Source organism: Ranitomeya imitator, chromosome 9, assembly GCF_032444005.1.
Source record: "Ranitomeya imitator isolate aRanImi1 chromosome 9, aRanImi1.pri, whole genome shotgun sequence".
Lineage (NCBI taxonomy): Eukaryota > Metazoa > Chordata > Amphibia > Anura > Dendrobatidae > Ranitomeya > Ranitomeya imitator.
This window is the reverse complement of record NC_091290.1, coordinates 40,020,373-40,046,901: the sequence shown is the minus strand read 5'-3', so window position 1 is coordinate 40,046,901 and position 26,529 is coordinate 40,020,373. Positions and strand designations below refer to the sequence as shown.

At 44.6% G+C, this 26,529-nt stretch overlaps 1 protein-coding gene across 4 annotated transcripts in view; it reads left to right on the top strand.

Annotated features, from left to right (window-relative positions):
• The window catches only part of CHRM1 (cholinergic receptor muscarinic 1), a 204,890-nt gene extending 179,740 nt beyond the window's left edge, over window positions 1–25,150 (top strand). For 3 of the 4 annotated variants that reach the window (XM_069738777.1, XM_069738779.1, XM_069738778.1), the window contains 2 exons: window positions 20,700–22,341; window positions 24,694–25,150. In XM_069738777.1, coding sequence (XP_069594878.1) covers window positions 20,772–22,337 — 1,566 coding nt within the window. In that variant the 5' untranslated portion in view covers window positions 20,700–20,771 and the 3' untranslated portion in view covers window positions 22,338–22,341; window positions 24,694–25,150. Of the gene's footprint in view, window positions 1–20,363; window positions 20,560–20,699; window positions 22,342–24,693 lie in introns of those variants that run through there. The other variant, XM_069738780.1, reaches the window with a different exon arrangement.
• The last annotated feature ends 1,379 nt before the right edge of the window (window positions 25,151–26,529 follow it).

Genomic DNA, 26,529 nt, shown 5'->3' with positions numbered 1-26,529 from the left:
TGAACAATGTTTTGTGGTTGGATGAGACTCCGCATAGGTCCACCAGAAGCAGTCTGTTATGAAAGGCAATTCAGTATCACAATGGACATGGAGGTCAGAGCACATACAGTGACAATAACCCAAAATAATAGAACGAGCTCTGAGACGTGGGAACTCTGCAGACCGCAATCCCTGATCCTCTCCAAACACAACTAGAGGCAGCCGTGGATTGCGCCTAACGCTCCCTATGCAACTCGGCACAGCCTGAGAAACTAACTAGCCTGAAGATAGAAAAAATAAGCCTACCTTGCCTCAGAGAAATACCCCAAAGGAAAAGGCAGCCCCCCACATATAATGACTGTGAGTAAGATGAAAAGACAAACTTAGGGATGAAATAGATTCAGCAAAGTGAGGCCCGATATTCTAGACAGAACGAGGATAGGAAAGATAACTTTGCGGTCTACACAAAACCCTAAAGAAAACCACGCAAAGGGGCAAAAAGACCCTCCGTACCGAACTAACGGCACGGAGGTACACCCTTTGCGTCCCAGAGCTTCCAGCAAAACAAATAGACAAGCTGGACAGAAAAAATAGCAACAAAAAGCAAAGAAGCACTTAGCTATGCAGAGCAGCAGGCCACAGGAATGATCCAGAGAAACACAAGTCCAACACTGGAACATTGACAGGAAGCATGAATCAAAGCATTAGGTGGGGTTAAGTAGAGAAGCACCTAACGACCTCACCAGATCACCTGAGGAAGGAAACTCAGAAGCAGCAGTACCAGTTTCCTCCACAAACGGTAGCTCCCAGAGAGAATCAGCCGAAGTACCACTTGTGACCACAGGAGGAAGCTCTGCCACAGAATTCACAACAGTACCCCCCCCCTTGAGGAGGGGTCACCGAACCCTCACCAGAGCCCCCAGGCCGACCAGGATGAGCCACATGAAAGGCACGAACAAGATCGGGAGCATGGACATCAGAGGCAAAAACCCAGGAATTATCCTCCTGAGCATAACCCTTCCATTTAACCAGATACTGGAGTTTCCGTCTTGAAACACGAGAATCCAAAATCTTCTCCACAATATACTCCAATTCCCCCTCCACCAAAACCGGGGCAGGAGGCTCCACAGATGGAACCATAGGTGCCACGTATCTCCGCAACAATGACCTATGGAAGACGTTATGTATGAAAAAAGAATCTGGGAGGGTCATACGAAAAGACACAGGATTAATAACCTCAGAAATCCTATAAGGACCAATAAAACGAGGTTTAAACTTCGGAGAGGAAACCTTCATAGGAATATGATGAGAAGATAACCAAACCAGATCCCCAACACGAAGTCGGGGACCCACACGGCGTCTGCGATTAGCGAAACGTTGAGCCTTCTCCTGGGACAAGGTCAAATTGTCCACTACATGAGTCCAAATCTGCTGCAACCTGTCCACCACAGTATCCACACCAGGACAGTCCGAAGACTCAACCTGTCCTGAAGAGAAACGAGGATGGAACCCAGAATTGCAGAAAAATGGCGAAACCAAGGTAGCGGAGCTGGCCCGATTATTAAGGGCGAACTCAGCCAAAGGCAAAAAGGACACCCAGTCATCCTGATCAGCAGAAACAAAGCATCTCAGATAGGTTTCCAAGGTCTGATTGGTTCGTTCGGTCTGGCCATTAGTCTGAGGATGAAAAGCCGAGGAAAAAGACAAGTCAATGCCCATCCTACCACAAAAGGCTCGCCAAAACCTCGAAACAAACTGGGAACCTCTGTCAGAAACGATATTCTCTGGAATGCCATGCAAACGAACCACATGCTGAAAGAACAATGGCACCAAATCAGAGGAGGAAGGCAACTTGGACAAGGGTACCAGATGGACCATCTTGGAAAAGCGATCACAGACCACCCAAATGACTGACATCTTTTGAGAGACGGGAAGATCTGAAATAAAATCCATAGAGATATGTGTCCAAGGTCTCTTCGGGACCGGCAAGGGCAAAAGCAACCCACTGGCACGAGAACAGCAGGGCTTAGCCCGAGCACAAATCCCACAGGACTGCACAAAAGAACGCACATCCCGCAACAGAGATGGCCACCAAAAGGATCTAGCCACTAACTCTCTGGTACCAAAGATTCCAGGATGACCAGCCAACACCGAACAATGAACCTCAGAGATCACTTTATTTGTCCACCTCTCCGGGACAAACAGTTTCTCCGCTGGACAATGATCAGGTTTATTAGCCTGAAATTTTTGCAGCACCCGCCGCAAATCAGGGGAGATGGCAGACACAATTACTCCTTCCTTGAGAATACCCGCCGGCTCAGATAAACCCGGAGAGTCGGGCACAAAACTCCTAGACAGAGCATCCGCCTTCACATTTTTAGAGCCCGGAAGGTACGAAATCACAAAGTCAAAACGGGCGAAAAACAGCGACCAACGAGCCTGTCTAGGATTCAAACGCTTAGCAGACTCGAGATAAGTCAGGTTCTTATGATCAGTCAATACCACCACGCGATGCTTAGCTCCTTCAAGCCAATGACGCCACTCCTCGAATGCCCACTTCATGGCCAGCAACTCTCGGTTGCCCACATCATAATTCCGCTCAGCAGGCGAAAACTTCCTGGAAAAAAAAGCGCATGGTTTCATCACTGGACAATCAGAACCTCTCTGCGACAAAACAGCCCCTGCTCCAATCTCAGAAGCATCAACCTCGACCTGGAACGGAAGAGAAACATCAGGTTGACACAACACAGGGGCAGAAGAAAAACGACGCTTCAACTCTTGAAAAGCTTCCACAGCAGCAGAAGACCAATTGACCAAATCAGCACCCTTCTTGGTCAAATCGGTCAATGGTTTGGCAATACTAGAAAAATTGCAGATGAAGCGACGATAAAAATTAGCAAAGCCCAGGAACTTTTGCAGACTTTTCAGAGATGTCGGCTGAGTCCAATCATGGATGGCTTGGACCTTAACAGGATCCATCTCAATAGTAGAAGGGGAAAAGATGAACCCCAAAAATGAAACCTTCTGCACACCAAAGAGACACTTTGATCCCTTCACAAACAAAGAATTAGCACGCAGGACCTGAAAAACCGTTCTGACCTGTTTCACATGAGACTCCCAATCATCCGAGAAGATCAAAATGTCATCCAAGTACACAATCAGGAATTTATCCAGGTACTCTCGGAAGATGTCATGCATACAGGACTGAAACACTGATGGAGCATTGGCAAGTCCGAACGGCATCACTAGATACTCAAAATGACCCTCGGGCGTATTGAATGCAGTTTTCCATTCATCGCCTCACCTGATTCGCACCAGATTATACGCACCACGAAGATCAATCTTGGTGAACCAACTAGCCCCCTTAATCCGAGCAAACAAATCAGATAACAAAGGCAAGGGGTACTGAAATTTAACAGTGATCTTATTAAGAAGGCGATAATCTATACAAGGTCTCAGCAAACCATCCTTTTTGGCTACAAAAAAGAACCCTGCTCCTAATCGCGACGATGACGGGCGAATATGCCCCTTCTCCAGGGATTCCTTCACATAACTGCGCATAGCGGTGTGCTCAGGCACGGATAAATTAAACAGTCGACCTTTTGGGAATTTACCACCAGGAATCAAATTGATAGCACAATCACAATCCCTATGCGGAGGTAGGGCATCGGACTTGGGCTCATCAAATACATCCCGGTAATCAGACAAGAACTCTGGAACCTCAGAAGGGGTGGATGACGAAATTGACAGAAATAAAACATCACCATGTACCCCCTGACAACCCCAGCTGGACACCGACATGGATTTCCAATCCAATACTGGATTATGGGCTTGTAGCCATGGCAACCCCAACACGACCACATCATGCAGATTATGCAACACCAGAAAGCGAATATCCTCCTGATGTGCAGGAGCCATGCACATGGTCAGCTGGGTCCAGTATTGAGGCTTATTCTTGGCCAAAGGCGTAGCATCAATACCTCTCAATGGAATAGAACACTGCAAGGGCTCCAAGAAAAACCCACAACGCTTAGCATATTCCAAGTCCATCAAATTCAGAGCAGCGCCTGAATCCACAAACGCCATGACAGAATAAGATGACAAAGAGCAGATCAAGGTAACGGACAGAAGAAATTTTGACTGTACCGTACCAATGGTGGCAGACCTAGCGAACCGCTTAGTGCGCTTAGGACAATCAGAGATAGCATGAGTGGAATCACCACAGTAGAAACACAGCCCATTCAGACGTCTGTGTTCTTGCCGTTCAACTCTGGTCAAAGTCCTATCACACTGCATAGGCTCAGGTTTAAGCTCAGGTAATACCGCCAAATGGTGCACAGATTTATGCTCACGCAAGCGTCGACCGATCTGAATAGCCAAAGACATAGACTCATTCAAACCAGCAGGCATAGGAAATCCCACCATGACATCCTTAAGGGCTTCAGAGAGACCCTTTCTGAACATAGCTGCCAGCGCAGATTCATTCCATTGAGTGAGCACTGACCATTTTCTAAATTTCTGGCAATATACCTCTATCTCATCCTGACCCTGACAAAGAGCCAGCAAATTCTTTTCTGCCTGATCCACTGAATTAGGCTCATCGTACAGCAATCCGAGCGTCAGGAAAAACGCATTGATATTACTTAATGCAGGATCTCCTGGCGCAAGAGAAAATGCCCAGTCCTGAGGGTCGCCGCGCAAAAAAGAAATAATAATCAAAACCTGTTGAACTGGATCACCAGAGGAACGAGGTTTCAAGGCCAGAAATAACTTACAATTATTTTTGAAACTCAGAAACTTAGTTCTATCTCCAAAAAACAAATCAGGAATAGGAATTCTTGGTTCTAACATAGATTTCTGATCAATAGTGTCTTGATTCTTTTGTACTCTTGCCGAGAGCTGAACCACAAATGAAGACAGACTTCTAATGTCCATCGCTACACCTGTGTACTGAACCACCCAAAATGTCTAGGGGGAAAAAAAGACAAAACACAAAGCCAAGAAAAAAAAATGGTCTCAGAACTTCTTTTTTCCCTCTATTGAGAATCATTAGTACTTTTGGCTTCCTGTACTGTTCTGAAAGGCAATTCAGTATCACAATGGACATGGAGGTCAGAGCACATACAGTGACCTGACAATAACCCAAAATAATAGAACGAGCTCTGAGACGTGGGAACTCTGCAGACCGCAATCCCTGATCCTCTCCAAACACAACTAGAGGCAGCCGTGGATTGCGCCTAACGCTCCCTATGCAACTCGGCACAGCCTGAGAAACTAACTAGCCTGAAGATAGAAAAAATAAGCCTTGCCTCAGAGAAATACCCCAAAGGAAAAGGCAGCCCCCCACATATAATGACTGTGAGTAAGATGAAAAGACAAACGTAGGGATGAAATAGATTCAGCAAAGTGAGGCCCGATATTCTAGACAGAACGAGGATAGGAAAGATAACTTTGCGGTCTACACAAAACCCTAAAGAAAACCACGCAAAGGGGCAAAAAGACCCTCCGTACCGAACTAACGGCACGGAGGTACACCCTTTGCGTCCCAGAGCTTCCAGCAAAACAAATAGACAAGCTCGACAGAAAAAATAGCAACAAAAAGCAAAGAAGCACTTAGCTATGCAGAGCAGCAGGCCACAGGAATGATCCAGAGAAACACAAGTCCAACACTGGAACATTGACAGGAAGCATGAATCAAAGCATTAGGTGGGGTTAAGTAGAGAAGCACCTAACGACCTCACCAGATCACCTGAGGAAGGAAACTCAGAAGCAGCAGTACCAGTTTCCTCCACAAACGGTAGCTCCCAGAGAGAATCAGCCGAAGTACCACTTGTGACCACAGGAGGAAGCTCTGCCACAGAATTCACAACAGCAGTCCATTGATGCATTAATTTTTGATTCACAGTACAAAGCCAAAATATATTCCAAGTCACAAAACAACAAGAGTAAATCTGTCATGACTCTGTTGTTGGATGACCCAGGGCCTCCTTCCCTATCCTTAACGCTGGGGGCGCCCTAGCTGGTCCTGTTCCCCAGATTACTTCTGACTGTGAAGACGCAGGGGCCATGTACCTTGCCTTAGCTCCTGAATCCGCCCTCAGTCTGTACCATTTCACCACCCAGGGAAGAGGGGAGTAGTAGTGTACCATAATATACAAACCCACTAACAAGATAATATGAATAGGGATAAAGGAAAATACTAATCATACAAATATCCACACATAAACAACAGAGGTAAACACCGGGAAGTAGAGGATGAAAAAAAATCAATGTAGGAGAAGAAAGGGAATTATTGCACACTCAAAACCTAGCAACAGTCACAGATAAATCCACCAAATGACTTCTCAAATAACAACCACCAACAACCTCCAGCCATGTAGCATAAGCTAGCACTGGCAATGGGTGCTAGCCAGGACCCAAAATATATTGGAGATGGGAGTGGCTAACGTTGAACAGCTGAAAGCCTTTATGCAGGAAAGCTTCCAAGAGCTTTCAACTGAGCAGATTAACCCCTGCACTGCTAAAAGAAACTTACGCCATTTAATAAGAAGTGCTTCTAATCAGTGCAGGAGTAGGAGAAATCAAACACTGCTGTTTTCTAGCTCCTCTCTTTCGCAAACCCATAACAAAAACACAATAAGGGGAATCCCAGAAATCATATTTATCTCTAATATATAAGTGCACATCACCTTTGGTTCATCCCATCTTGCATTGATCCTGATGACAGGCGGTTACCAAAGAAAGTCACAATTTCTCAAACTAGGTTTGCCTCCCAAACTGATATCTGCAGGGCCAAATATTCTTATAGTAAAACTTTAGTCCTGTATTTTGTGCTGATATATTCAGTATTTGTGGGCAGACACAATAGAGGTTTATAATTTGATGACAGCGGGTGTTGGCCACAGACCACCTCATTCTTGGCTTCACAGATGTGCCTTCCAATACTTGAGTGGCACTGAGTGCAGCGCCGAACATGTCGTCTGCTCTAATGGATGCAGAAAACATTATTTTTTTTATGGAGACAGTGGTCCCTTTGCCTATAGTGAGAACGTGGAGGGGGCTGCACAGGTTGTACATATGATATATCTGCCCCTATGTGAATCTATGTGGAAAAGCTGTGACAGATGAATTAACAATGCTTTTATGGTCCATTTTCTCTTGGAGAGTATAAAATGCTGAGTACCGTATAATGTTGAGCACTTCACAGGAAATCTGCCCACGGCTCATAACCTACTGTGGGTACGTAAAGTATTCACACCCCTTTACATTTTTCACTCTTTGTTTCATTGCAGCCATTTGGTAAATTCAAAAACGTTCATTTTTTCTCATTAATGTACACTCTGCACCCCATCTTGACTGAAAAAAAACAGAAATGTAGAAATTTTTGCAAATTTATTAAAAAAGAAAAACTGAAATATCACATGGTCATAAGTATTCAGACCCTTTGCTCAGACACTCATATTTAATGCTGTCCACTTCCTTGTGATCCTCCTTGAGATGGTTCTACTTCATTGGAGGCCAGCTGTGTTTAATTAAACTGATAGGACTTGATTTGAAGCGGCGCACACCTGTCTATATAAGACCTCACAGCTCACAGTGCATGTCAGACCAAATGAGAATCATGAGGTCAAAGGAATTGGCCAAGGAGCTCAGAGACAGAATTATGGCAAGGCACAGATCTGGCCAAGGATACAACAGAATTTCTGCAGTACTCAAGGTTCCTAAGAGCACAGTGGCCTCCATAATCCTTAAATGGAAGAAGTTTGGGACCACCAGAAGTCTTCCTAGACCTGGCTGTCCAGCCAAACTGAGCAATCGTGGGAGAAGAGCCTTGGTGAGAGAGGTAAAGAAGAACCCCAAGATCACTGTGGCTGAGCTCTAGAGATGCAGTAGGGAGATGGGAGAATGTTCCACAAAGTCAACCATCACTGCAGCCCTCCACCAGTCGGGCCTTTACGACAGAGTGGCCCAACGGAAGCCTCTCCTCAGTGCAAGACATATGAAAGCCTGCATAGAGTTTTCTAAAAAACACATGAAGGACTCCCAGACTATGAGAAATAAGATTCTCTGGTCTGATGAGATGAAGATAGACCTTTTTGGTGATAATTCTAAGCGGTATGTGTGGATAAAACCAGGCACTGCTCATCACCTGCCCAATACAATCCCAACAGTGAAACATGGTGGTGGCAGCATCATGCTATGGGGGTGATTTTCAGCTGCAGGGACAGGATGACTGGTTGTCATTGAAGGAAACATGAATGCGGCCAAGTACAGAGATATCCTGGATGAAAACCTCTTCCAGAGTGCTCCGGACCTCAGACTTGGCTGAAAGTTCACCTTCCAACAAGACAATGACCCTAAGCACACAGCTAAAATAACAAAGCAGTGGCTTCAGAACAACTCTGTGACCATTCTCGACTGGTCCAGCCAGAGCCCTGACCTAAACCCAATTGAACATCTCTGGAGAGACCTGAAAATGGCTGTCCACCAACGTTCACCATCCAACCTGACGGAACTGGAGAGGATCTGCAAGGAAGAATGGCAGAGGATTCCCAAATCCAGGTGTGAAAAACTTGTATCATTCTCAAGAAGACTCATGGCTGTACTAGCTCAAAAGGTGCTTCTACTCAATACGGAGCAGAGGGTCTGAATATTATGACCATGTGATATGTCAGTTTTTCTTTTTTAATATATTTGCAAACATTTCAACATTTCTGTTTTTTTTCAGTCAAGATGGGGTGCAGAGTGTACATTAATGAGAAAAAAATGGACTTTTTTTCGAATTTACCAAATGGTTGCAATGAAACAGAGTGAAAAATGTAAAAGGGTCTGAATACTTTCCGTACCCAGTGTGCATGCATCCTAAACGAGCAGGAATCTTTAATTGGGTCGGTCACTTTGGACAATTCCTTAAATGTTAAAAACGTCCCCTGGTGTTGATTGCGGGGTGTCTGCTGCTGAGACTCTATAGGCTTATTCCCATATTTATATATGGGAGAACAAGCAACTCTTTCAATGTTTCAATTATTAATATTCCTTCTCAAGAATGGAGTCATGTTTTTATATTAATGCTTATTGTTGCTTACCTAGAAGCTCAGTCAGTCTAGCAGCAGTGAATGAACATGCGCAGTGCTTACAAGCTCATTCCCATAGAGCTTGTAAGCACTGCTCTGAGGCTTTCCAGGATTGCTGGAGCACACTGTTAGCTCCCGATCCCAGTGCGCGCCTTGCTAATATGTTACTGTAGTCGAAGGGTGCAAGAAGACTGGGAAGCGGAGCACTCTTAAATTGACAAGAAGAAACCCGTGAACAGCCAGCTGTAATCTGTGGTACACGCAGCATTAAAGGGATTGTCCAGGACATTAACATTGATGGCCTATCCTTGGGATATGTGTGAGTGTGACACCTGGCATTCCCAGTCAATCAGCTGTTCACGATGTTGGCGGCGGCCAGATCTACTCAGTTACAGAACTGCACAGCACAGCTCCATCAACTGTATAGGGGCCACGACCGGGTGCTGCATATCTGCCCCCTATTCAAATCAGTACCCAACCACAGTCACCATTCCATGGACAGAGCTATGCTTTGCTGCTCCGTGACTAAGTTCCAGCCACTGCCAACACCGGAAACAGCTGACCGGCGGGGGTAAGAAGGGAAAGAGTCCCTGACATACTTTTTAAATGCTCGGTTTCCCTGCACTGCCCCCGCAGGTGAAATAAAGTATTGCACAGTATCCGTTGAAATAAATGGGCTGCAAGTGTAATGCACGGCCAAGCCGGGTCCTCCAGAGCGAGATGCTCTTTGCAGCCCCTCTCTCAGGTTTACACATCACGATCCTGCACAATGCAAATGCGTAAACCCGGAAAACCTCTTTTGCGTCCAGTGCACCCATAAATTGTTTCAATCTGGACATAATAATTTATCTTACAGGATATTCCTATTTTTCAACATTTTTTTTTGTACAACAATAACACCTAAGTTTTGTATACAAAAAAAAAAAAATCGAATTCTACCATTGTGGCCTTGAATTATGAAACAGTCATTAGGATGCCGGGGAAGCTGCTGCATGGCCGAGTGATCTCAGGCAGCGCGGATCAGCGTGTTAAGTCGCTGCTTAGCATAGAGCGTCTGAAAAAGAACAAAGTTATTACACAGCGCAGCTGAGCGAAGGCTGATCCAAACTGAAATCTTCATTAATAACTTATAGATGGTAAGAGAAATGGATTAACCCTTAGGGTGAAGGTCCGTCATCTGATGGCGGAGCGTGCCTTACGGACTGGCCTCCATGCATCATTAAAAAAACGTCAAAGGGGAATATTCCGGGTCCTTTGTAGCAGGGGACACAATGGGGGAGAGTTGGGCGAGCGCCTCCGTCAGCAGTGACTGGCAGAAAGGAGCTGGGAACGTTCCTCCCACTGTTGGGTCACACGGGCGCTGTCCCTTTCCTTGTGTTTCTTATTGAAGCTGACATGGGTTGTCATGTAAAACAAGACACGCTCTGGCAGAATTGTGTCATTGTGTGAAACCGAGCGTCACTTAACCCTTCTTTTGCACAGTTTGTTTTTGTTTGTTTTTTTGTTTTTTAACTCTTCTTTTTTAACTCTTCTTTTTTAACTCTTCTTCACCTTATATCCAAGTTCTGTTTCTGGATCAATGACATTTTGTTAGATCATCGATCCTTTCTTGCATTTTAAAAAGGATCATCTTTCAAAAAAAAAACATATAAAGTAAAATGCGTTAACCCATTCTGGGCTGCAGTTGTTCATTAACTATATCACTGCCTTGTGTGATTTTAGCAGCTACAAAGAGGCAAGGCCGAAAAAATCGGCTTGAAAACATTGACCCTGTTTCTTTTGACGATGAGGGATGAATAATTTAAGCAGCCAGGACTCTCGTAGGTTTTACAGCTCACGCAGGAATAGTTTTCTGAAACAGAAACGTGTTTTCTTCATCTCAGGCCGAGTAGTTACTGTATATACTGGAACATTTCCAGGCATGGTTTCCAGTTTAATTCTTTGTAAAGGTCATTTGCGCTATAGAAAGTGTAGAAGTGCTGATCGTAATGGATAAATCTTCTCTATCGTTTTTTTTTTTTTTCTGCTGTTTTTTGGAAGATTGTTTGTGGTTAACACATATGGTTTTAGGATATCCCTGCTTAAAGGGAATTTGTCAGCAGGATTTTGCTATGTAATCTAAGGACAGCATGATATAGAGGTTAGATTACTGAATTTAACAAAGTGTCACTTATCAAGCTGTGTGTTGTAGTTTACTTACAATGAAGGTTTTATCACTAGAATATTATCACTGCTGTGACTAGCTGGTGCATGCCTCCTGGTCCTCCTCCTCCTCCTCTGATAAGCAGCTGGTCCGACTCCTCCCCTCCAATGAGAAACAGCTGGACCAACTCCTCCCCCTCCTCTGATAAGCATCTGGTCTAACTCCTCCCCCTCCTCTGATAAGCAGCTAGTCTGACTCCTTCCCCTCCTCTGATAAGCAGCTAGTCTGACTCCTTCCCCTCCTCTGATAAGCAGCTAGTCTGACTCCTTCCCCTCCTCTGATAAACAGCTGGTCCGACTCCTCCCCCTCCTCTGACAGGCAGCTGGTCTGACTCCTTCCCTTCTTCTGATAAACAGCTGGTCAAATTCCTCCCCATCCTTTGATAAGCAGCTGTTCTGACTCCTCCACCTCCTCTGATAAGCAACTGGTCCGACTCCTCCTCCTCCTCTGATAAGCAACTGGTCAGACTCCTCACCCTCCTCCAATAAGCAACTGGTCCGACTCCTCCCCTCGTCTGATAAGCAACTGGTCCTCCTCCTTCTCTGATAAGCAACTGGTCCAACTCCTCCCCCTCCTCTGGTAAGCAACTGGTCTGACTCCTCCCCCTCCTCTGATAAGCAACTGGTCAGACTCCTCCCCCTCCTCTGATAAGCAACTGGTCCGACTCCGCCCCCTCCTCTGATAAGCAACTAGTCCGACTCCTCCCCCTCCTCTGATAAGCAAATGGTCCAACTCCTCCCCCTCCTCTTATTAGCAGTTGCTCCAACTCCTCCCCCTCCTCTGATAAGCAGCTTGTCTGACTCCTCCCCCTCCTCTGATAAGCAGCTGGTTCAACTCCTCCCCCTTCTCTGAAAAGCAACTGGTCCAACTCCTCCCCCTCCTCTGATTAGCAGTTGCTCCAACTCCTCCCCCTCCTCTGATAAGCAGCTTGTCTGACTCCTCCCCCTCCTCTGATAAGCAGCTGGTCCAACTCCTCCCCCTCCCCTGAAAAGCAACTGGTCCAACTCCTCCCCCTCCTCTGATAAGCAGGTGATCCAACTCCTCCCCTTCCTCTGATAACCAGCTGGTCCAACTCCTCCCCTTCCTCTGATAACCAGCTGGTCCAACTCCTCCCCCTCCTCTTAAAAGCAACTGGTCCAACTCCTCCCCCTCCTCTGATAACCAGCTGGTCCAACTCCTCCCCCTCCTCTGATAAGCAGCTGGTCCAACTCCTCCCCCTCCTCTGATAAGCAGGTGATCCAACTCCTCCCCTTCCTCTGATAACCAGCTGGTCCAACTCCTCACCCTCCCCTGAAAAGCAACTGGTCCAACTCCTCCCCCTGCTCTGATAAGCAGCTGGTCCTACTCCTCCCCCTCCAATAAGCAGCTGATCCAACTCCTCCCCTCCTTTGATAAGCAGCTCACTGTCAATAGACTATGTACATACAGAGCCTGGTGTGGACGGGATTAGTTTTCTCATGCTATATTTAAAAACTCTGTGTACCAATTACTGCACCCAGTAAACTAAGTGATACATCATTGGAATCAGGGTCTCGTTTCCTACATCATGCTGCTCTCAGATGAGGTAGCAAAAACCTGCTGACAGATTCCCTTTAAAAGGGTTGACCAAGATCAGGAAAAAAAAACGCCGCTTTCTTCCCCCAAAACAGCACCACATACAACCCATGGATAGGTGTGACACTTTTTTCTGGAAGTAAGCAGCCATGGTTTTTTTCTTAATCCTTTTAAGGCAGGTGCAGATGAGCATATCTGCTGTCCGAGTGCGATCTGACAAAACATCAGATTGCATTCTCATCAATGTTATTCTACGAGGCCGTGTACATGTCTGATTTTTTCCTAACACAGAGATATTCAGATCGCATTCAGCCATACAAATCAATGAGTGCATGGAAACCATTAGACTGTACTCGGATGGCATCTAAGTGCAGCTTGATTTCCGTGCACTGACACAATGGAGAAGATGAGAATTTTTTTTTCTCCATCCTCTACTCATTCAAGAGAATTGGATCTCACTATGCTCCCACTCTGATCACACTCAATCTACAGCCATTAACGTCTACCCTTAAAGGGAGATGCCGTAATAAAAGTGATAGGTGTTGTAACAGATTATCTCCTTAATGAGTCCAATACCCTTTTTTATATGGCGTTCTTTAATGGGTTTAATTTCCAAATTTTTGCTCCAATGCTTCAGAATAAGATCGCGCTGCAAGCAGCAATGAAATTTCCTATCCTCAGCTGTAAACATTTTGCCGGGAGAATGGAGGAAGGTTGTCATAAGCTTATCATTAGTTTTATCGCAGAGGTGACAGCTGTCACAGCATTCAGAGCACGGCTAAGTGGAAGAAACTGTCCCACAGCCCCACACCTCAACTATCACTTGTAATTTGTGAGAGGAGAGACAAGGACCTCCTGGGACAGTTGTCCCAAATGTAAGTAAGTGTATAAAATAAATATACATTAAAATATAATAGATCAATATTACATTTTACATGCTTTTTCTAATGGTGCTAGGGCTATGGCCAGGGTTATGGCTCTGGTTATGACTAGAGTTATGGCTCTGGCTTTGGCTAGGGTTATGGCTCTGGCTGTGGCCATAACTAGGGTTATGGCTCTGGTTATGACTAGAGCTATGGCTCTGGCTTTGGCTAGGGTTATGGCTCTGGCTGTGGCTATAGCTAGGGTTATGGCTCTGGTTATGACTAGAGTTATGGCTCTGGCTATGGCCAGGGTTATGGCTCTGGTTATGACTAGAGTTATGGCTCTTGCTTTGGCTAGGGTTATGGCTCTGGCTGTGGCTATAGCTAGAGTTATGGCTCTGGTTATGACTAGAGTTATGGCTCTGGCTATGGCCAGGGTTATGGCTCTGGTTATGACTAGAGTTATGGCTCTGGCTTTGGCTAGGGTTATGGCTCTGGCTGTGGCTATAGCTAGAGTTATGGCTCTGGTTATGACTAGAGTTATGGCTCTGGCAATGGCCAGGGTTATGGCTCTGGCTTTGGCTAGGGTTATGGCTCTGGCTGTGGCTATAGCTAGGGTTCTGGCTAGGGCTATAGTTATGGCTAGGGTTATGGCTCTGGCTTTGGCTAGGGTTATGGCTCTGGCTATGGCCAGGGTTATGGCTCTGGCTGTGGCTACAGCTAGGGTTATGGCTAGGGCTATAGTTATGGCTAGGATTATGGCTAGGGCTATGGTTATGGCTAGGGTTAGGGCTATTACTAGGTTTATGACTAGGATTACAGCAATGAATAGGGCTATGGTTAAGGTTTTGGCTAGGGTCATGGCAAGGGCTGTGTTAGGGTTATGGATAGAGGTATGGCAAGGATTATGGTTAGGGCTATGGCTAGGGTTATGGCTAGAGTTACAGCACGGGATATGGTTTGGTCTGTGGTTATGGCTCGGGTTATGGCTAGTTCTATTGCTATGGCTAGGGCTAGGTCTATAGCTAGGGTTATGGTTAGGGTTACGGTTAGGGCAAGGGTTAAGATAGAATAGTTACCTTCAAAAAAAACACAAAGAAAATGAAACAAAAATGTTATAGCTTCTTTTCATTTATTAACATTTTATGTTATAATTAAGTGAAAAAAAGCAAAGCAGAAATACATTAGGGCGTAGAGTTCTTCTACATTCATTTTTGGTCTACAAAACGATGTCAAACTATATCTAATTTTGCTAAGTAGATTTTTTTTATGTAAAATACCTCAATGTTTTTTAGATCATACATTAATTAGTCTTACAAAAAAAATAACACCCACTGACATATTTACCGTACATAGTTGCATAGGTTGAAAAAAGACCTAGGTCCATCGAGTTCAACCTTTCCTCACAAATTGTACAAATTGTTCATTTTTGTCACTAAATTACCTATAACCCGCAATGTTATGTGTATTGAGGAAATCATCCAGCCCTTATTTAAAAGCTGTTATAGTGTTGGCCATTACTATCTCCTGTGGTCGGCATTCCACAGTCTGACTGCTCTAACTGTAAAGAACCCTTCCCTATTTAGCTGCTGGAATCGCCATTCTTCCACCCATAATGAGTGCCCCCCACTGCATAGTGTGGCATTTGGAAGGAACTAGACATGTGCCAGTCCTTTGTACTGACCAGGGGGGTATTTATTTGTATTGCCCGGGGCGGGGGGGCATTTATGCATATAAACGAGACCTCTCCTGAGACATCTTATTTCTAAGCTAAGCAACACCATCTTTTCTAACCTTTCATCATATGACAGTCCTTCCATATTTGGTCTCCAGGTAATCAGAATACCGGAATAAATCTAGAGGCATAAAAAAAGCAAAAATATTTATTTATTTAACAACGATTACATATTAAATTGAATCTTTTACTCATTTTTGGTTTGCAAGAAGAGCAATAAAAGAAAAAAAATATATTGGGACACAGGCAGTTTCCACAAATTTATAACCTCTTTTGAAAATGAAATATAAATTTTTTTGCTTTGGTCAGTAAAGTCTGGCATGCATGCAGAAGGGAAGGGGTTAAGCAGTTGATTTAATTTTTCGTTTTTTTTGGGGGGGTGTGGTGGGCTTGTGATGCAGGTATAGCGGTTGTGGTTTGGCGTATTGTGGGTTAATTATTCGGCTAAATAGGGGTGACGTGACGCAATGCTTTCTAGACGGCAGTGTTGTAGTTACAGGGTGGTTGCGTGCCTGTCCTGTGTACACCGCTCTCGTATCGCTGTTTGCCCCAAGATCGCCTGTTTACCCACAGACTTGAAAGGGGAGGACGGGGAGTGGAGAATTCACAAGAAACTCTGCGGTGCACTCCTTAACCCTTTCCACGCCGCACACCTTTGGAAACTATAACAGAGGTGTCGCCGTAACGTACCTGAGGAGGAGGAGGAGTTTTGTTTTTCTCCGTCAAGGTGCTGACGAAGGGAGCGAGGCTTGTTGTGTATAGGAACAGATGGCCTGCCCTTGTCAGAAATGAATAATTGCTGCAGTTGCCACCTCGTCCCTATAAAGTATGTCTTCTCTATGCCTTTGCCTGCACAGGAAATATTCTGCATGGTTGGCAGGAGTCCTGCAATGTCGCCCGATGCGGAAAGTATAGGGCAGGACTCCGGCGCCACCATGCAGCTGCGCTGCTGTGAACAATACAGACATATTTGGGAAGTATGGAAGAACCATGGAAGAGTTTTTATTACCATAACTTAAAGCAAACTGCGGTCAGTGAACGGCTTGTTATTCTTGGTCTGCAGTTGGCAAGTAGCGAGCCGTGCTGTGCCCTTCATGCTGCGCCATTCATGCTGTGCCATTCATGCTGCGCCATTCATGCTGTGCCATTCATGCTGCGCCATTCATGCTGTGCCATTCATGCTGCGCCATTCATTGCCTCCAGCAGGGAGGTTTTCTTCTTTCTGTGGTTTCTGCTGGCGTAACCCAGTAAGCGCAAAAATGTTGTGTACTAATGACAATAGGAAATACACATTTTTATTTTTTCTTTAAAGTGCTTCTATTATCTATAAAAGTTTAGTTTGGTATATGTTTTCTTCTGCTTTGACAAATTGTCCTTGTTTTCCTGCAACCAGATATTGCATTGCTTTTTCACATGTCAAATAAATCTGGATAATCCTTCTCTATTGCCTGTAGGGTCAGTGAAAAGTGACTCAGTCCAGATAGATTAAATATGAGGCCACGTAAAGTGGGCCTATCACCGGGTGTCCGGATAAATTAAATGGAAGGCCACGTAAAGTGGGCCTGTCACCGGGTGTCCGGATAGATTAAATGGAAGGCCACGTAAAGTGGGCCTGTCACCGGGTGTCCGGATAGATTAAATGGAAGGCCACGTAAAGTGGGCCTATCACCGGGTGTCCGGATAGATTAAATGGAAGGCCACGTAAAGTGGGCCTGTCACCGGGTGAAAAGTGGGCAGTTTTTGCATGTATTTGATCTATGTTGTTCTCCTGAGTAGTCTGCTTTTTTTTTTTTTTTAAATCCGCCAGACAGTTCCAGAGATATGGGCTTTTTTTTATTTACTCCTGGGCGTTAATAAAGGGGCGTGGCTCACAGGGTAATTATGCAGAGCAGCCTAAAGACACGCCCACATAGAATCCCGTAAACCACGCCCCTCTTAGTAAGGACCATGAAAATTAGGAGCAAATAAAAAGGCCTGTACCTCTGGAACAGTATGATGGATTATAAAACAAATAAAAAAGGGAAATAATCAGGGGAGCAGCAAGAATAAAATAAGAGTAAAAAACTGGACCCTTTTTTCCTTGTGATAGGTCTACAATACTAGACACAGACCATAGAAGGCCCAGTGGCACACTTTCTGATGAACTTTTTTCTAATGTTGACATCCAATCTTTAATTCTCAATCTTTATAGAAGCGACCTGAAGAGGTTTATTGTTTTTTTGTTTTTTTTAATACCAGGGGGTCACTGTATGTAAAAGTAACAAAGTCAGTCGCACATACCGTCTGCTGATGCCCAATGTCTTTGGTGATATAGCCATCACCGTGATGTCACATCTACTGAACATGACCACTGAAGCCAATCACTGAACTCGGTAGTGATGCAGCGCTCAGTGATTGGCTGCATTGATCGTCTCCCGTAGTCACAATGTCACTGCTATAGCCATATCAACAAAGACTGGGGGCAGCCTTAAGGTACGGTGAAATGTTTGTCATCCTAAAAGCTCTGCTGACAGCAAACAGAGATCTTAAAACATTGGTGGAAGTAGAATTCCAAGCATATTTCTACATTCTATAACCTCTGCCATGCAGTCCCTTGACAGTTACAACCTAATTTCAAATAGCCTCTTCGAAGAGGACGAGAACAGGGTTTCCAGTGCATCCATTTTTACCAGCGAGCATTGCATAACCTATAGATCTCTACAGCAACTTGGTCCCATTCCCAAGGTGTCGAAGCCATTAGGTCCCTTTTGAAAGTTTGAAAGCCCAAGATGCAGAGTGCTCCAGGAGTGGTGACCCTGGGGTGCTTGAAATCACTGGGTGTGGGAGTCCAAACTAAGTTTCACAGTACATTTGCACGCACTTCTTTCACACTTTTTAAGCACATACTCTTAATTTGGGCCTTCTGGCTAGGATGGGGGATTTTTTACATTTTCCGGTTGAAGGTCTGTGAAGACCTTCACTAATTATTGTACTTGTTTCTTATTGCGTGCTACCCTTACATGTGTGTTTGTCATTAGGACATTTCGGGGTGCGGTTCCCCTATGGGTTCCCTTCTGACTGGTGTAATGGGAGAGTCTATGGTCATCTTACACCCTTTGGCTCAGAGCCACTTTAGACTGAGCTCCTAGTGCCATTCGCGTGGCCATCACAGAGAATGATGGAAGTGTGGCTGGCAGTCAAGGGCAAGCAACCGATCCATGATCCTCGCTGTGGCTTACCGGTTCAGAGGGATGGGGAAAGGTTTATTGTGGGCCCTTCTCTGAGAGTGGGCTGCAGTAGACCACTACTTAGGGCACTTTTTCTGTGGCACCGTCACATTTTTATCCACTTGGGAGGAGAGCACGATCTGGGGTTTTCAATGTAGAAAGAAGATGTGATATCATTGTGCCATGATGTGTAACTTTCCTTTATACATTGCATGCTTTTTGTGTGATAAATGGAACAGGTCTTAACTAACTATTGGAAAAATTGCCTTCTATTCATGTGAGTATCTGTGACATTTACACCTAATCCTGGGTAATTTTTTAATTTTTTTTGGCTTGCTCTTAACTGACATGCTTTGAACCAAATTTCTAATCACTTGGCACGCACCTTCTACACTGGCACTTGGAAGATGGTGATCTGATTTAGTGCAGAAATTGTGGCAAAGCTCACTCAGCTGACTTATCAAGTTATATATTGTGATTTCACGTGTATTTTTTTTTTTATTGTAATGTTTTTATGTATTATTTATATATGATTTTTCCAAGACCTCTGTCCAGTGCCTCTCACCTAACAAAATCAGATCTCAGACTTTGCACTGATGAGGGGCAATACCCCAAAACACGTCTGCAAATTGAGATTCTGATTAGGAAAAAAAAAGCCAATGTCATATTGCAAGGCTCGATAAAGGGTTGATAGTGATTTGTAGGATCGCTGTTTCCAACAGGTGATGCTATAGTGTTCAAGTCGTCTTTCTTTCCGAAGAGGCAGTGTGCATATTGGCTGTTTGCCTCACATATGACAGACACCTCGCTGTCCATAGCGTTTATCAGGTGCCAGTGGTGTCAAGCATGTGATGGATTCAGCACAGCTTTGTGCCTTCCATTATAAATGGAAACTAGGATACAAATGAGTCTTAGCACATGTGCACACAAAGTCATCTAGATGCCAGAACAGCTGCCGAATTTTATCAGGCAAAGCCACTGCAGGAAAGTGCTGTCACTCATTTTCCAGAGGCGGCTTTGCTGTTGTTCTTGCAGCATTTTTGGCTCTATTTTATTAAATAGAGAGCGCGGGCGGCTTCCTAATGGAAGCCGCCCGTAGATTGAGCATGTCACTTCTTTTAACTACTTAAGGGCTTCCAAATGGTTAAAAGAAGTGACATAAGATGGAACATCTGCACAGCAATGTCGTTTCTACATTGCTGTGCATTATGGCCATTTTTGGGGGTACTTATGCGGTGCTACTTCGGGCGAATTCGGGGCTGAGTCTGATTGAAAAGATGCCATATGCCCAAACCCTTCCACCACCGGCTACGATGCTGTATAAAAAATGTGCAATAATGATGCCAATATAATGAGACTTAAATAGCTATCTACAGGGTAAACACGACATAAGCCAAAAAGTGGAGCAGGATATCAGGACGACTAGGTCAAATTAACAGTAAGTAAACTAAAATTTAAAAGGATTTTATAGAGCGAGTGTCAAGGAAGGATAGATGGAGGAACACGTAGACATAGGAATAATGACTGTGACCTAAGAGGAGGTGCGACGGAAGGCGACCGGGTGCTTTGGTAACATATGGTTTATTCTAAAATGCTTTCCTTAGAGTAATTTCTCTCTCTCTCACTTTCTTTCACTTCCTCCTTCATTTAATCATTTTACTTCAAACCCGTCCAACCACTTCTCCCTCCCTTACGTTAAGTAACACGAGAGAAGGGGGATCCCTCCTTCAGTCACAGAACGTCTTCCTCCCAACGACAGAATTCATAAATCCGGCTTTGTTTAGTTACAGATTAGAGGCACACGTAGCAGCGGTGGCAGGCGGGGAACTAGGAGTGAAAGAATAAGAAAATAAATTAAGGAGTAGAAAAAAGGGAGACATATGACAGCAGAAGACACTGGAGACACCACAAAACCTCTGGGCGGTGTCAGGTGCAACAAGCGGAGGTAGCAAAATGCTGCGGCTTTCTGTACTGTACTCTCTCATCCACCTGTTACCTGGAGTCTTCTACTGGACTATTGCAAAAAGTTTATTTGAGCAATTATTTACTTTCTGACATTAATTCTTATATTTGTCTTACTTGCAGGTTACAGTGGATAAAAGGATTAACAAGCTTTGGCTAAAGGGGGTCCGTACCCCTGCTTCTCTCAAAAATGTCATGCTAGCCCTCCATCATAATGCTTGGAAAGAACCGATGACCAACTGGCTTCCAACCATGAATAATTCTACTATCGACCCGTGGGCCCCCAATGCTACAGAGTATCCGTACAGAGACCCCTTTGGAGGACACGCTATGTGGGAGGTGGTGCTTATTGCCTTGACCACAGGAATTCTTTCTCTTATTACCACCGTTGGAAATATCTTGGTACTCTTGGCCTTCAAAGTCAACAGCGACCTAAAGACTGTCAACAACTACTTCATTCTCAGTTTAGCATGCGCCGATGTCGTCATTGGCGCCGTCTCCATGAACTTGTACACAACCTATATTATAATGGGTCGTTGGGCACTTGGCAGTATCTCCTGTGACGTGTGGTTGGCACTAGATTATGTCACCAGTAACGCTTCTGTAATGAACCTGTTGATTATAAGCTTTGACCGCTATTTTTCAATTACTCGACCATTGACGTACAGGGCTAAGAGAACACCAAAAAGAGCCGCCATTATGATTGGGTTGGCATGGATTATATCGTTTGTTTTATGGGCACCTGCTATATTGTGCTGGCAGTACATCGTTGGTGAAAGAACAGTAGAACCCGACGCATGCTACATCCAGTTCTTGTCACAGCCTATTATCACATTTGGCACCGCCATTGCTGCCTTTTACTTGCCAGTAACAATTATGATTATCCTGTACTGGAGGATTTACAGAGAAACAGAGAATAGAAGCAGAGAACTGGCGGGTTTGCAAGGTTCGGAAACAGAAAACATTGTTCGTCCCTTGGGGAGCGTAAGAAGTGGTAGTAGCAGTGGGATGGGAGAATCGGAAAGATTGTCCAGATCGCAAATAACAGTGCCAAGAATCAAGAGAGCATGCTGTTTTCCGGGTAAACTTGCCGCCAGTCCATCACTCAGAAGCTATCCTCAACATCGAAGTAATGGGAGCTGGAACACCATGGAAGACGCCGCTTCGGCAGACTCACTCTCCTCTTCTTCCGATGGAGAAGATCCGCCCTACGAGATGAAGAGCATCTGCTCCGCTGTCATACGACTACCAATGGTGAGCACGGTCGTTGCTACCCCCACAGGTTCTCGCGGGTCAAACGACACCCTTAATCGGGGAGATTTAGAAAATGAAGCCAACGGGGGAAAGCGGGAGATAACTAGAAAATCATCCCGATCCCAGACTACAGCTCTGCCGTCAACAGTTATTAAAGCTAAAGTGGAAAAAGCCCGTCACGGAAAGAGGAAAAGTAATTCACTCATCAAGGAAAAAAAAGCCGCAAGGACATTAAGTGCTATTTTGCTTGCTTTTATTTTGACTTGGACTCCTTATAATATCATGGTGCTAGTGTCCACATTCTGTAAGGGCTGTATTCCAACAAAGTTGTGGGAGCTGGGTTACTGGTTATGCTATGTGAACAGTACTGTCAACCCCATGTGCTATGCTCTCTGCAACCACTCATTCAGGCGCACTTTCAAAATGCTTCTACTCTGTCGATGGGACAAGCGGAAATGGAGGACACATAGGCACACAGCAGCTTTCTTCAGAACTCCATCACAGTGAATGGGTGGGTGGAAAAATGCAATAACAAAAAGCCGTGTACTAGTGTTGAGCGAACGTGCTCGCATAACACCTCATCCGAGCACATTCGCTCAACACTACTGTGCACTTAATTTTTATGTTTCCTACAATGAGCTCAGATGATGATGCAAATTGTCCATTAATTGTCGCTAAGTATTCTTTGAAAACCAGAAAAATTAGATTTTCACATACTATTTTAAAGGGATGCTATCATCAGAAAAGGACCTATTGTTTAAATCAGATTTTTGCATTAGATCTTTTTAAAAAATGGCATTTTTTTTTACAAATCACAATCCGTAGTAAAAATAAAAAATAGAAATCTTGCAGTTTTCTTACTGGCCACAGGGGCTTTTTTTAGATTTTAATTTCAGATTGCTTCAGGAAACAACACGTGTACATAGCCACAGTGGTCAAACCCCGACCGTTTTTCTTGTATTGAAGTTTCTAATGAGCACGTGAAAGGGTTGTGAAGGAAGGAGCAGGGTCAGCTGTGATAAGCCTATTGTGGATCCTGTGTTATCAGCCGTGCATAGAAGTGTCATTGTAATCCTGCCTCTGATGATAAGGAAACTGCTGAAAACTCTTCCTGAAAGGACAGGAAGTATGAGCTTAAAATGAACCAGTGGCCCATGTGAAGATAGCAAGATTGATTATTTTGTTTTGTAATAATGATCATGACAAAAATATTGCCATTTTTTTAAAGAATACATCTAAAGCAAATACTTGATTTAAACAACAGGTCATTTTCTGATTATTGCATCCCATTAGTATTAAGAACTCTCTTTTCTTCTCCAGGTAGTTTTCTCTAAATTTTTGACCCAATTGCAGAAGACAGCAGCAGCTTACATAGAGTAGAGCGCTTTTGGTATTATCAGGATGTGCAGTGTGCATGCTGGGGCAACGCAGAACAAAAAGTCTGTGCAATGCAGCTTCAGCCAATACAGAGCAGGAAATCTGTGCAGCAGAGCTTCAGCCAATAGCCACAGAGCAGGAAATCTGTGCAGTACAGTTTCAGCCAATAGCCACAGAGCAGGAAATTTGTGCAGTACAGCTTCAGCCAATAGCCACAGAGCAGGGAATCTGTGCAGTACAGCTTCTGCCAATAGCCACAAAGCAGGAAATCTGTGCAGTACAGCTTCAGCCAATAGCTGCAGAGCAGGAAATCTGTGAAGTACAGCTTCGGCCAATAGCTGCAGAGCAGGAAATCTGTGCAGTACAGCTTTAGCCAATAGCCACAGAGCAAGAAGTGTATGCAGTGCAGGTTCAGCCAATAGCTACAGAGCAGAAAATCTGTGCAATTCAGCTTCAGCCAATAGCCACAGAGCAGGAAATCTATGCAGTACAGCTTTAGCCAATAGCTGCAGAGCAAGAAGTCTATGCAGTGCAGGTTCAGCCAATAGCTACAGAGCAGGAAATCTGTGCAATTCAGCTTCAGCCAATAGCCACAGAGCAGGAAATCTGTGCAGTACAGCTTCAGCCAATAGCTGCAGAGCAGGAAATCGGTGCAGTACAGCTTCAGCCAATAGCTGCAGAGCAGGAAATCTGTGCAATACAGCTTCCACCAATAGCTGCAGAGCAAGAAGTATATTTCGTACAGGTTCAGCCAATAGGTGCAGAGCAAGAAGTATGTGCAGTACAGGTTCAGCCAATAGGTGCAGAGCAAGAAGTATGTGCAGTACAGGTTCAGCCAATAGGTGCAGAGCAAGAAGTATGTGCAGTACAGGTTCAGCCAATAGCTGCAGAGCAGGAAGTCTGTGCAGAGAAGCTTCGCCCAATAGTTGCACAGCAGGATGTTTGTGCAGCACAGCTTTACATTGGGGGAGAGAGATCTCGAACCTTCCCCAGTGTCCACTGTTTTATATGGTCATTTTGCCAATAAAATCCAATCCTGTTGTGACTGTACCCGTGTCCATTTTCCCTGGGTACTGGTAGAGTATCTTCAACTTCTGTCAGTCCATGAAAATTGGACAACACTCAGATGTCATCCAAGTGCGGTCCGATGTTTTTCATGGATCCATAGAGTTGCATTGCTGTTTTTGATCCGACACTCAGATCAAAATAAAACATGTCTCCATTTTTTATCTGCAGACCACTCGGTCCTAGGAAAATATCGGACATGTATACAGCTCCATAGAATATCATAGGCATGAGTGCTGTCCGTGAAAACCATGGATCGCACCCATACAAGAAAAACAATCTTGTCCACCAGCCCGTTGTCATAGTGTTACCTTTAGGTCACCTTATGCAGCTTCGTAGAATATTGTGGAGCTAGAAGGTAAACCAATATGTCCTTTTATACTGTTTGTCCTAATTATTTGTTTGTTTTTTATCCCCTTAGGACACAAATTATTGTCAGACACAAGTTCTGCTTAAAGGACCTCAGATGACATGGAGTCCCCTGCATGTGTGGCTAAGAGGGACTACAAAGATCACGCTATCCCTGTGATGAAAATAGGGACAGAGAAGGAAAAATGCAATGGAGGAAAGCCTTCAACGAGGCATGGATGACTGATCCATTGGAACTTTTCGTAGATGAAGTCTGCCTGTCTTGGGCTTTAACACGTCTTGTACATGTTATTTTGAACTAAGGGAAGGAGGGGGATTTAGGGAAGGCCAGTCTTACCGTTTCGGGGATAATATTCCATTTTTCATACGGGATATCCCTGCTGCGCCAAACCAAACAAAAAGACAGGCCAAAGAACATGGTAAGGTTTTCTATTGTTTACAAACAGAGTTTTAAGGGCAGGGGGTCGTGTATTTATTCTAATCTCAAGTAAATAAAAAATGGATATTACAAAAAAGATATGGACTCAGCCGCTTCTTCTGTCTGCAGTTCTTCATGGTGACCTAAAGGGGTTGTCCGGCGAAACCAAGTGATCATTTCTCCATATGATTGGTGATAACTTCATGACTAGCGGGGGTCCATCTGTTGGGACCCACAGGAATCGGCAGAATGGGGCACTTTTTTCCTGTTTGAATAGCGCAGCAGTGTGCATCCTCTTTCCTTATGGGACCGCCAAGCGCTGTGCTCTGCTTCTTCTGGAAGCCCCATAGAGAAAGAATGAAGTGGTGGTTGGGTGTCTGACCTGTCGTTCCGTTTTTCTAACAGGGATAAAAATTATACTGATCGCTGCTGGGCTTAGCGGTCAGATCTCCATCGAAGCAGAGAGCGAGACCAAAGTCCGAGTCCCCGTTGACTTCTATAGGGTTCTGGTTAAAGTTCAGGTAGAGTTCTGGTACCCAAACCAATCTTTGGATTAAAGTTTGGTCTAACCCGAACTTCCACGGGTCCGCTGATCCCTAATTATAACCGGACAACCCCTTCTCAGTTCTGTGTTTTGCTACCAAACCTTTCATATGCCGTGACAACTTTTGCCACTCCTTGCAGGGTGAGGTCTCGTTCAGCTAGCCATAATATGGACACTTTTTACCATTTCTATTATGACTCCTGTGATTTAAATGAATCAAATTTACCATCTAGGTGCGGTCCGTAAATATCACTAACCCGCAGACCTGTATGGGTCATTTTGATCCGTGACTCGACTCAAAAACGATCATTTTTAGACCACTCGTCCCACAAAAAAACACAGATAGTGAACCATCACATAGACTATAATAGGTGCCAAAAAAGGGAAACCAGCACGGGCTAGAAAAATGGACGTCTGAGTGTGGCGTTAGATTCGTACATGAGTGCTTCCTCCTGGTTGAATTATGTTGTGGATTTTTTCTGCAGCACGTGAGTGTGATTTCACGAAAACAAAAAAAGAATCAGATGGAAAATCTGATGCATTTACATGTGTTTTGTTGAAACAGATTATCAGACATGGTGGAAATGTCTACAATGTGGTTATAATTGGAAGCAAGTTGTATGTGTCTATGTGGCTGCGAGGATGCACAGCCCTGATTGCCCAGATCAGATTTGTGCAGGATTTATTACTACATAGCCTATACTACATAGCTGCTCAGGCACCGGCCCGGGGGGCACATGCATTCCTGCCACCCGGCCCAGTCCGCCCCTGTACATAGGAATAGCATAAAGCGGTGGTAAATTGGCCAATAAACCCCAGAACCTTCTATGGGTGCAAAAAGCAATCATGCAATTGGTAACCAGTAGCCAACTCTCCTATCAACACCACTAACTGGAAGCTTCCATTAAGGGCTCATTCACACATCC